The sequence below is a fragment of the Callorhinus ursinus genome, unplaced genomic scaffold, assembly GCF_003265705.2.
Source record: "Callorhinus ursinus isolate GAN/ISIS: 27379988/994484 unplaced genomic scaffold, GSC_fseal_2.0 scaffold13, whole genome shotgun sequence".
In the NCBI taxonomy this organism is placed as follows: domain Eukaryota; kingdom Metazoa; phylum Chordata; class Mammalia; order Carnivora; family Otariidae; genus Callorhinus; species Callorhinus ursinus.
In genome coordinates, this window is record NW_027397075.1 from 28,607,245 (window position 1) to 28,620,390 (window position 13,146).

The 13,146-nt window shown below is 35.2% G+C and overlaps 1 protein-coding gene across 4 annotated transcripts in view; it reads right to left on the reverse strand.

Annotated features, from left to right (window-relative positions):
- Positions 1-13,146, reverse strand: part of KIFAP3 (kinesin associated protein 3) — a 223,801-nt gene that overhangs the window by 111,551 nt on the left and 99,104 nt on the right. For all 4 annotated transcript variants that reach the window (XM_073900002.1, XM_025877952.2, XM_025877955.2 and 1 more), the window contains one exon: positions 5,331-5,493. In XM_073900002.1, the coding sequence (XP_073756103.1) occupies positions 5,331-5,493 (163 nt within the window). The remainder of the gene's footprint in view (positions 1-5,330; positions 5,494-13,146) is intronic.

Genomic DNA, 13,146 nt, shown 5'->3' on the forward strand with positions numbered 1-13,146 from the left:
GGGGATGGGTTAGCCTGGTGATGGGTATTAAAGAGGGCACATTCTGCGTGGAGCACTGGGTGTTATGCACAAACACTGAATCATGGAACACTACATCAAAAACTAATGATGTAATGTATGGTGATTAACATAACAATAAAAAATTATTAAAAAATAAAAATCCAGAAAAAACGGAAAATACCTTTCAGGATTGTTAGGTTGCTTGCTCACCAGCATTCCAGTTCTAATCCTTCCAAGCATTTACCCATCCCCTTAATGTTTGGCATGGTCATATGACTTGCTGTGATCAATGGACATATAAACAAAAATTGTATTTGTCATTTCAGAGTGGAAGCCTTCAAGAGAAGTTTGCCAATCTCCATTTTCTCTTTCCTCCTTCCCTGGTGCCATGTGGAGGTTCTGTTAGTCTTCGGTCTCTGACGGATGCTTACATGGACCAACACTTTCTAATCACTCATTATGGATATATAACATGAGCAAGAAGTAAACCTTTGATGTGTTTAAAGCTACCTAGATCTTAAGGTTGTTTATTAACAATCATAGCCTTGTCTTCCACTAGTAAATTTGATAAGTTTTTCCTGGGAAGTGATGAATAAAAGGGCCATTTTTGGGTCATGATAAATACAAACAATTGTAAAGTTTACAAAATGGAAATGGTTAAGTTCTAAAAATTCATATTGAAATCAGTTACTTGGAATTTGGAACATTTTTTTCCATAGGCTCACCTTATAAAAGGCCTACAGAAGCTTATTTAACTCATAATTTAAATAAAAAAGAGTAGGAAATAGTGCCTTTAAAATAATTAAATTAAAAGAATGTGACATAAGTAAATAAATGTAAGCCTGTAGATATTTGTAAATTCTTATAGACATTTTGAAACATTTTATAGAAGTTGAAGGCACTGTTCTCTAGTATATTTGAATTTTTCTTCAATATGTACATTTTCTCCCTTTCCTTGATCCTGTATCACTAGATACTCTCTTTTGTTTATTATGTATGGTTGCCATTGCTTCCATGACATGCAAGTGGACTGAAAAGGTGGAACCAAAGAAAGTTATTAAGCAAAAGGCATATGAGCATTTGAAAAAAAAGAAATTTCTTTAAAATTTAATGACTTGTGAGCAATGACGAAGGGAAAAAAAAAAGACTAGACATACTGACTCTTCCCCTAAACAGAATGATATTAGAGCCTTCTTATTAGTGTTCAGATAGATCAACGTTGTCATGAGTTAATAAACGATATTGGTTCCTCATATGGCAAAAAGACTGAGTCAATACCAACTTCTCTTTGCTATTAATAATTATTCAAATTACAACACCTTGCCATATTTTTTTCAATTCATTCTCCAAGAAAATTTTTGTGGATATTTTTGTGAGGAGCATTTAATTTAGCCACCATCTGTTTTATTTCCCATAGAAAAATAAGCTAAGAAGTTACTACGGTAAGCTAAACATAAACAACAGCTCCACAGAATCATTTTGCTTTCCATCAATTTTTACAGATCAGCCAAGAACAGAGGTAAAAACTTCTCAGATCATCCATTTATACTATGTAATGTAAGATCTGAATAATACTAGCTTTTTACTTTCCTTGGTGTAGTAAAATCTGATGCCATAGGAATTTATACTTCTAAGAAAATAACGAAGCAACACTTTGAAAGAACGACTCCAATGAGCTGAACACTTTTCAGTAGCTCTCTCATCTCTACCATAAGAAGATTCCAAGGTCATCACTGCTTCTCAGTAATAGCCTAAACTTGATGTATTTTTAATGTATTTGCTGAAAAATAAACACATTTCTCTGAATGTCTCCTTTAATAGTTTCCTCTTTCCACTTTTATTCTATCAGACAAGTTTTTCTTTTTTAACCCTTACCTCTCCTGAGCTCTAGACCTATGTTTCTATCTGCTCACTGAACATCTTTGTCTGTGTCTCCAAAATGTCTCAAACTGAATCTATTGCTGACGCCCTCCAACGACTTCTTTCACAATTCTGTCTTTCTCTTCCTGGCACTAGCATTCTAACCATCATTGGGTTTTATGAGTTCTTTCTCTATCATTACCCACATTTGAAAAGTAAGCATATCATATTAAGTCTTTCAGTAATATGTACCTCTTTTGCCTCATGCCTGATATACTACCTCTTCTCTACTCCATGTTTTCTGTACTTTTGGTCTTGCTGTTACAACAGACTGTGATTCTCATCTTTAGACTCTAGTTCTAGTCCCTCCAACAGAATAATGTCAAATTAATTTCTCTAGAGCAGTACTCTGATTGTGATCCAACTAGCTCAAAAACCTGCAATGATTCCCACCATCAACTAAATTAAGTATAACTTATTAGCATAGCCTTAATCTTCATAATACCACATAAGAGAATAAACCCCATTTATTTTCAAGGTTATCTCCCACTATATTCCTAGCTGTTTTTCCTCATACTGACCTAGCACCACCTATGCCTTAGATAATGTCGATCACTTTACCTGAAATACTTTCTACAGCCTCTATTTTTCTTCTTTATAAAGATCACCTTGTTAAAGGGACACATCTGTCAATGTCCATCTCAAATCGCACTCTGCCTGTGAAGTACCAATAAGGGAGCATTCTCTTTTGAATCTCTATATGTCCACAGATTGAAACGTATTTCCCTATAGCGCTTAGCACTGTGCTTTGCCATAGATTTTCAACATTTTACTGAGTTAAAATTGAATCAAACTGCACACACATCGCAGGAAAGTAAAAATAAATAAGCTACCTAGTTTGTCAATAAAGATTTAATATCTATGAGAAGGGTATTTGTACTCAGAGAAAACTAAGTCAGCAACACTTATAGAATGTCCACTGTGATCAAGTAATGATGATGATGGTGGTTAAAAAATGATTATAGCTAATATTTATTAAGAAAATACTATGTGCCAGGTACTATTCTAAACACTCTATGCAATACCTCATTTAATCTTCAAAAGAACTTTAAGTTGGTTATAATTATTATCTCGATTTTAGAGATGAGAAAACTGAATCAGAGTTTGGGTAACTTGCCCAACATAACATAGTTAGAAGTAAAAACAGTCATAATTCTAATAAGACAGTCTGACTCTAGAAATTGAGCTCCAGAAGAAAGAAATATTTTATATATGAAATATTATATCTTATGTCACAAAACTTACTATTTGTTAACAAAATATGGACTGGGTATCCTGTAAGTCATTTCCCCAAAATCTCTTTTAAATCATTTGTTTTATAGAAGTAGGTCACTGGATACTGAATAAACCAAATAGTCTATGAAGTCCTTCAAGACAAGACAAGAAGTATAACTTATTCATCTGCACACACTGAGAATATGACCTAATGTTTGATACATAATTCTGCCAGATTTATGATAAATAAAGGATCACATGAATTAAATTCAAAGCCCCATCAATTCTGCTTTTAAAGTTTTCTGTTTCCTTGTTTTTGGTTCCACAAAAGCAATTTTTGAAAGTGCTCCTCAATAGAATTTCTTCTACAATGTATAACAAAAGTCCTACATAATATTTGTGGACTGGCCAATGGGCCAAATGTTCTTGGATTGACTGATGAAAGGTTTTCCTATTCTGAGAAAAGGAGTAAGAAATAAGTTTCCTTAAAACTTCCTTTATTTGGGGGCACCTGGGTGGCTCAGTCATTAAGCGTCTGCCTTCGGCTCAGGTCATGGTCCCAGAGTCCTGAGATCAAGCCCTGCATCAGGCTCCCTGCTCCACCGGAAGCCTGCTTCTCCCTCTCCCACTCCCCCTGCTTGTGTTCCCTCTCTCACTGTGTCTCTCTCTGTCAAATAAATAAAATCTTTAAAAAAAAAAAAAAAAGAAACTTCCTTTATTTTAAGGGGAGTTGGAGAACTAGATTTTTAAATTATAGCTCTGCCTACTCTACTTAATCATGGTCTACTTAATATAGCTATACAGTGTAGTTTAATATAGTAGTTAATAAATCCAATTTTGGCAGCAGATGCAACTGAGTTTGAATGTAAGCTTTGCCTTTTATCAGTTGTATAAACCTGAGTAAAGATCTCAGATAGTTTTTCCATGAGATAACATAAATAAAGCACACAACAAAATGACTGGCACAGTAAACATCCAATAAACATTAATACGAATATTATAAAGAAAATACTGATATCAATGACAGATTGTGTCCATAGATATTATATAGCTAAGAATAAACTTAGTTTTTAAAAAAGATTTTATGTATTTATTTGAGAAAGAGAGAGGGCATTAGTGGGTGGGGGAGAGGTAGAGAGAGGGAAAGTGACAAGCAGACTTCCCACTGAGTAGGAAGACCAAGGCCTGGGTGCAATCCCAGGACCTGGAGATCAATGACCTGAGCTGAAGGCAGATGCTTAAATGACTGAGCCACCCAGGCATCTCAAGAATAAACTTAATATTAAATCATTTCCTACTACTCCACTGCTATTGGTAACTGTTAAAAAAATATTTGATAAGAGAGAGAAAGCTACAAAAAAAAAAGAATGAAACTGCAGTACTGAAACAAAGGAACAGTCTTAAAAAGATGAGTAAGAATTTGCTTTCTGATTAAAAAAAAAAGAATAATGGCATTCCATGTAGAGCAAAAAAGCAGGTAGACAGACATATAGGCATAAAAGAACTCATTTAGGGAACTGTTTACAGTGTAGTATATGTTCAGTATAAACATAAGTATAAAGTATATGTTGGGGAGTAGCAGGTGCCTATAAAGACAGACATTGAACAGATCATAAAAGGATTTTTTTTATATTCTTCCAAGAAGCATGAAGTATGAACACAAGAGTTCACTCTTGAATCCATCCTTGCTATATAAATATTGTGCTAACAGCTAAAAGAAAACAATGTATTATTAACTGAATCTGTCAATACAGTATTTTCTAGCTCAGGAAAATTTCTCTTTTGTACTTAATGACAAAAAGGATGTGGCAATATGTGTGTTCAAAAGCAAGATTTTAAAAGTATGGCAGAATATAAGAAATTAAATAATACCAGCTTTTTAAAAAACTGTTGAAGAGAAAATAATTTTTCCTTCTTGCTTCCTCGGTAGTACTTTTATATTTTCACTTCAGTTTCACTTTCATATGGGTAAATGAAGTCAGAGTTAAAAGTTTCTATTCCATGTCATTCTATGGCACATTGGAAATCCTGGCACACGTCATTTTTCACTCATTCAGCTTATTTTAGGTATTAAGTTCACAATCAAAGAACACATACATAATGATCTTTGCTCAGTAGACTTCAACACAGACCTCAATTTTCCAATGGTGTTGGAAATTCGAAGTAACACTATCAATAATTTTTAAAAGAAATACCTAGGAGTGCAGTGAGTTTGGGAAGCAGTCCAACTTGTACCATCTTATTCCTCAGTTCTGTGTCAAATGATAAGTTTAGTAAAAGTCGGAGGGTGATATTCAGCAGATCTTCATGTTCACAAGGTATCATTTTTACCAGTTTTTCAACGATATCCATTTCCACCTATGTAATATAATAATACAAATGCAGTGAGGTTCTGTTGTACAATAAGACAAAAAAAGATTACAAGTAATTTTTTCATTATTTTTCTACCCCATCTATATCTATTTTATGTGTTAATCTATTTACTCTCATTTTAATCTATAAACTTCTCTAAAATCAAACTTTTAAAGAGAAAAATACATATTTCCACATCATCTCTTCCTTCCTCAGCTTAACAGTGTCAACTGGAAGACAAATTACATGAGGTTCTCGAACACACATTATTGAATGCCACCTACTAAGGGCCAGGCCCTGTGCTAGCTCAAACAAGATCTTATCTTGGCCTGTAAGGATTCCACAATCTAAAAAGAGAGCAGAGAAATAGAATAAATAACTAAAATGCAATGTAATAAAAATGGAATGCACAAAGTCCTCTGGAAGCAACATGGAAGTAACTACTAAGTTACTTAGAAGAACAGGAAAGATTTCAAATTAGGAACAAAGTTTTTTAAAATGTGTAATAATTTAATCTCTGGTTAAGAAAGGCAATGACAACTGAAGAAAAAGCCAGTGGATAGGCACTTAGGCATAAAAGAGCTTGTCTGGGGCGCTGCAAATACTTTGGTATGGACATAGGATAAAGTATAAGTTGGAGAGTGGCAGGAGCCTACTAAACAGATATTGGACAAATCACAAAAAGCTTTTAATGCTCTTGTAAGAATGCCTGAATGGTTTTAAGTCCAGATGGTGATGTGGTCAAATGAGTAGCATAAAGATAAATATATCAATACATACAGACATATATAAATATATGCATGCAAAGAATAGGACACAAACAAATTAATAAGGGGGCATTGTATAAGGAAAGACGAATAGGCAGAGATCTAAAGTAGGTACTTAAGAATATCTTGAATTAGACAGGTATATGTGATTAGGGTCTGAATCAAAGAAAGGATAAAGAGGTTGAAGAGGAAATAATCTGAGAGATGTTAAGGAGATATGGTCAGAGCATCTGAATGAGAAGTGAAGAGAAAGCACTTGAAGATGACTTTCAGGTTTCTGGCTTGGTCAATGTGTTGGAGTTCCCCAAGACTACCCCAAGGTTCAGTAATTTGCTAGAAGGACTCCGCCTGTAGTCATTTTCATAACTGTGATTTATTATGATGAAAGGATACAAAGCAAAATCAGAAAAGGGAAAAGGCACATGGAGGCAAAGTCCAGAGGTGTAAGCTTCCTAGAATCCTCTCTCCATGGTGACACAGGATGTGCTTCAGCACTGAATTGAGGCTGAGACTCAGTGCCCAAGGTTTTTATTGGGGGCTGGTCACATAGGAATCCTCTGCCAGCACAAACTAAAATTCTAGACTCCCAGAAAGCAAGTAGGTGTTTAGCAAATACCACACTGCTTGTGCAAACCATTTAGGCACAGTAAACTACCCTCATCAGTTAGGGAACAGTGGGAACACTCCTGAAATCCAAGTTCCCAGATGCCAGCCAAGAGTCACCCTTGTGAAAAGGCCTATCTAAGGAGAACAGTCCTAAGCCCTTTTCTGCATAGTCAATAAAATGGATGTAAGTTCATTAACTAAGATCTATAAACTGAAAAGCAGGTATAGGACAAACAGGACAAAAAATTATTTTTGTCATATTTAATTTGACCTGATATTCAGTGGATATTTGAAAATCTTATAAAACTTAGGAGAGGAGCTGGTATATGAGTAACAGCTGAAATTCTAGGACAGGGGTCAACAAACTATGGCTAGTGGGTCTAATCTGGCCCACCATCTGTTTTCACACAACCCAAGAGCTAAAAATGGTTTTGACTTTTACATTTTTAAATGGTTGAAAAAATAAATCAAATGAATAATATGTCACGACACAGGAACATTTTTGAAATTCAAATTTCAGTTTCCATAAATAAAGTTTCATCAGAGGACAGTCATACTCATTTGTTTATAGACTACAGCTGCTATTATGCTACAATAGCAGAAATTAGTAGTTCTGGCCATTTACAGAAAAAGTTTGTTGACCCCCCCCACTCTAGATGATTATAAAATTATTTCAAGAGAGCTTGCTTTAAAGTGAGAACTCACAGAGGACAGAACTTATTTGGTAATCTAAACCTTGTGGTAGCAATCAGAACAAGTTGGTTATAAAAGTATTTCACGTCTTTGTTACAAAGCAATGGCTAAAAAGGAGAGAAATTCTTAATACTTATGTATGTTTCTTTGATCATTAAAAAAGACATGAATAATCTTGCTCTACTTTTTCTGGCACTGGAGGTCTAAAGCATTTACTTAAATATACCACCCTTGCCATATCTTTCCTTTTTTAAGATTTATTTACTTATTTTAGAGAGAGAGAGAGCGCACACGAGCAGGAGGGGCAGAGGGAGAGGGAGAGAGAATCTCAAGCAGACTCCATGCTGAGTACAGAGCCTGATACAGGGTTTGATATCACGACCCTGAGATCATGACCTGAGCTGAAACCAAGAGTTGGGCACTTAACTGAATGTGCCACCCAGGTGTCCCCACCCTTGCCATATCTTAATTGCAGTCTTTCATTGACCTCATAAAAATCACATTGCTAATCGAGTCCTCAATATACCTTTTTCTGTATCTGAACACTGATTTTTATTTTTTTAAGACTAAATTGACAAACCAACAATGATTTTTCCTTCAGATTTCTATCTTCACTCCACAGTCATACTGTAATCATATCTAGAGCTCTTCAGTAAAGAGTACAAATCCATCTCCAAAGACTCTCTAATTTTGGTTCTCCCTTTCTCCTAGTTTAATCCCTAAGCAGGCTGGGGCAGTCGTTCATTTGTTAACTTCCTACAATTTCCACTGAGGCCAGGGACAAAGATTTGTCAAATTTATACAAAACTGTAATTCTATCACTAGCTTCATTGTTTACCATGAGTAATATCTTTTCTAGCTCTATTTATTCATTCAACAAATATTTCTTTACCTGAAGCCCTTGGTATATATTAGTGAACAAGGAAGAAATGATTCCTGCCTTCATGGAGCTTATATTCTAGAAGGAGTGAAATACAGTAAAGAAATAATTCCAGTTACTTAATTATAAGAGAAAAAAACAGTATCATGAAAAAATATGAGTGAATCTGATATAATCTCAGTGTGAAGAGTTGTCAAAGAAGGTTTCTCAGAGGAAAAATAATCTCCTGGATGAACAGAAGTTATCTAATGTTAATTGAAGAGGTAGAGGAAAGAGTGGCCTAGATGAAAAAAATAGCATGTGCAAAGGTGACATGGAAAATTCAGCATTCAAGGACTCTTTAAAAATTATCCTTCTGACTACAAAGTGGAGAATGTATTAGAAGGAGGCCAGAACAGAAATAGTGAGATGAATTAACATGCTATGGAAGTAGTCAAGCAGAGGCATTAGTGATTAAGAAAAATAGGCGGAACTATGTGTCTAGCCCCATGCTGGATAGGGTGGGAGATATACAGATGAATAAAAAATACTTTTTTTTTTTTTCTGAAAAAGGAAAAAAAGAAAAGTAGACAGAACCTCAAACTTAATCTTAGAATGTAAAAATCTGGACAGGATGTGGTTCCCACCCTAACTGCAAGAAAATTCCACATATAAAATCATAACTTAAAAAATAACTATCAGAGAGCTGAGGTTGCAAGGAAATCAACTGGCCTCAAGTATAAGGAAAATAGGCACCCTCAAGGAGATAAGGGTCATGAGCCCTGGTTTATATAGGGGAGAGCCCTGGAGTTGCCACAGAACTGGAGAAGACGAATGCATGAAAAATTTTAAACGAATTGTTAAAGGTCAAGTATGAAGTAGCCTGACTATACAACTGTGAAGCTGTAGGGGCACCTGTGTGGCTGGGCGACTGCCTTCGGCTCGGGTCATGATCCTGGAGTCCCGGGATCGAGTCCCTCATTGGGCTTCTCCCTCTGACTCTCCCCCCTCTCATGCTCTCTCTATCTCATTCTCTCTCAAATAAATAAATAAAATCTTAAAAAAAAAAAAAAAGAACTGTGAAGCTGCAGATGCTCAGGGAGTTTGCAACCACTTGGCAAGGTCTTTTCCAAGGACCCTATCAGAAGGTCACAAGAAATACTGGGGACAAGACAGGAGATGGAAGAAAACTTCCCCTCAGTAGAGTGGGCCTGGGGAAGGGGAACTGCTGCCATGGGGGAAAAGGCATAAACCCTGTCCAGATCTTTTTCTCCTATTTCCCCTAAAAAACAAAAGACTTAAAATAAGCTTAAACGCTGTCACATCCAAAACACAGGTGAAGACCCACTTCAGCTGGGGGAAAGAAACCGCAAAAAACTCCAGAGGAGAGGTGTTGACAAGATGACTTAGGAAGCCCCACTGCTGAGAACTATAACTACAGACACAAGACCATGCTAAGACTGACCTAAGGCTAAATTAGAACAAGAAAAAAAGTCTCCTTTTTTTCCCCCTCCCTGACCTTGGTACCAGATTAGCAAAAGCTGAGTAACAAGTAATAGTAGTACATTGTTGGGAGAGGGTTAAAATGAAGTGAGAGGTCCTCTTTGAAGCACAGATACATTGGGAAAGTCTTAAGTGGAGGGTGGAACATGAATACTGAGAAAAACCCTCTGCACACCAAAGACAAAGCAATGCTACATTGGTGTGAGCTCATAATGCAAGGAGGGTAAGCAAATGCAGCTCAACTCCTGACAAGAATGACTTAATCTCCCACATTAAGGCCTAGAAAATAAGGCCTGCCCATTTCCAGACATAAATTGTATTTATCTCAATCTCAACTCATCTAATGTGGTGTCTAGCTCTCAATAAGAAATTATGATTCATGAAGAGCAAGGCAGTTAATAGAACAGACTTAGATATGACCTATATAATTATCAGGGAATTTAAAATAACATCAAAGAATTATTATTTAGTAATAATTTAAGTGATTAATATGTTAAAGGCTCTACTGGAAAAAAATGGATAACATAAATGAACAGAGAACTTGCAGAGAGAAAGATACTAAAAGAAATTAAATGGAAATGTTTTAACATACATACAAACACACACACACACACACACGCACAATACAGAGATAAAGAAAACCTTCATGGGCTCATTAGCAGACCTGATATAGCTAACGACAGAATAAGTAAGCCTAGAAGTAGGGTGATAGAAATTTTCCAAACCGAACTACAAGAAAAAAAAGAGAAAAGAAAAGAATAAAACAGCAATACAGTATTTAAGAGCCATGAGACAATATCAAATGGATTAACATGCATAACTGAAATCCAGTAGAAGAGGTGCAGAATGGTACAGAAGCAATAGTTGAAGGGATAATGGCTAAGGATTTTCCAAAAATGATGAAAGAATCAAACTGAGGATATAAGCCCAAAGAACCCCAAGTAGACTACAATGCACACTACCACATACTTATGCCTAGAGAGATATATATTCAAACTGCTGAAAAGCAAAGATAAAATCTTGGAGGCAGGTAGAAAATAAAAGACCCATTACATATAGAAGACAAAAGATAAGAATTACATTACACTTGTCAAGAACTATGAGACCCAGAAAATAATGGAGTGATAGTTATAAAGTATGTCAACCTAGAATTCTGAATAGAGTGAAAATATATTCTGCAAATCAATAATGAAACCAAAAGCTGGATCTCTGAAAATATCAATTAATATTGGTAAACCACTAACCTACAAAAAAAAAGAGAGAGAGAGAGAGGGAAAGAGAGAGAAAAAACAAATTACCAATATCAGTAATGAAATGAGGAATAATCACTTTAGTTCTTTGGACTTTAAAAACATAAGGAGGAAAAAGTACAAAAATTTTTTTGCCCATACATTTGATAACAGATGAAATGGATACATTCCTTGAAAGATAAAAACCGCAAAGCTAACACTCAAAAAGAATAGATAACATGATAGTCTCACAGGTAAGAAAATTAGAAAACTCCAGGCCCAGAAGACTTTCTTACTGGTGAGTTTTGTTATATTTAAATTGAAATAATGTCAATTCTACACAAACCCTTCCAGAAAAATTGAAAATGGAATGCTACCCAACTCCTTCTTTAAGGACACAGTAGTTCTAATAGGAAAATCAGACCAAGATATCATAAGAAAACTATAAACTAGTAATCCCTCATGAACACAGACACAAAAATCCTCAACAATATATTACCCAATCAAATCTAGCAATATATAAAATATATTTTATATATCGATATGTATATATCAATATATCATGATCAAGTGGTGTTTATCCTCTGAAAGCAAGACTGGCTCAGTATCAAAAGTCAATCAATGCAATTTACTATATCAACAGTCTAAAGAAGAAAAACCATGTGATCATCTCAACTGATGCAGAAAAGGCATTTAACAAAATTCAACATCCATTCATGATAAAAAGTCTCACCAAACTAGAACTGGAACTTACATAAACTGATGGAGTATCTACAAAAAAATCTACATAATACTACATATATATATATATATATATATATATATATTATAAGATTTTATTTATTTGACAGAGAGAGAGAGACAGCAAGAACAGAAACACAAGCAGGGGTAATGGGAGAGGGAGAAGCAGACTTCCTGCCGAGGAGGCAGCCCAATGTGGGGCTCCATCCCAGGGCCCTGGGATCCCAATGTGGGGCTCCATCCCAGCACTCTGGGATCATGACCTGAGCTGAAGGCAGACGCTTAAGTGAGCCACCCAGGCGCCTAATACCATATTAAATAGTAAAAGACATTGGGCTTTCCTCCTAAGATCGGTAACAAGACAGGGGTATCCACTTGCAGCATTCCTTTTTAACATCATACTAGAGGGCTTAGCCAGTACAATAAGGGGGAAAAAAAGGGGGGAGAAAGAAGGAAGGAAGCAAGCAAGCAGCGAGCTGACAAAGAGCTAGCAAGCATACAGATTAGAATGAAATAGAACTTTCTATTTATAGATAACATAACTGTCTAAAAAATCTCCAAGAATCTACAAAAAGTCATTACAATTACAAAACTGAATTTAGCAAGGACACAAAGTAAATATACAAAAATCAACTGTAACTTCTGTATGCCATTAATCAACAACAGGAAACTGATCACTTATTTTTTTAAAAACTAAAATTTCTAATAGTAAAACTTGTATAAATCTAACAAAATATGTGCAAAATATATATGCTAAAACCATAAAATAATGGAAGAAATCAAGAAAGATCTAAATAAATGGAGAGCTATACCATGTTTATGGGGGAAATCCAGGATGGTTAATATATTGGATCCTGTCCTTTACTTTTAATGCAATCTCAGTCAAGATTCCAGGGTTTTTTTTGTTTTGTTTTGTTTTTAAGAAATAGACTAGTTGATTCTAAACACATATAGAAAGGTAAAGAATATGAAATAGTCACAAAAATTTGAAAAAAAATAATAACATTTGAGGCCTTATACTACCTGATTTCAAGATTTCCTATAAAGCTACAATAATCAAGACAAAGATTTATCAGTGACAGCATGGACAAGTAGATAAATGAAACAGGAGAGAGTCCAAAAATGAAACCATATATATATAGCCAACTGATTTCCAACAAAGGTACACAAGCAATTGTAAAGGCAATTCAGTGGAGAAAGGACAGTTTTTTCAACAAATGGTACTGAACAATTGGACATCTACATTTAAAACATGAATCTT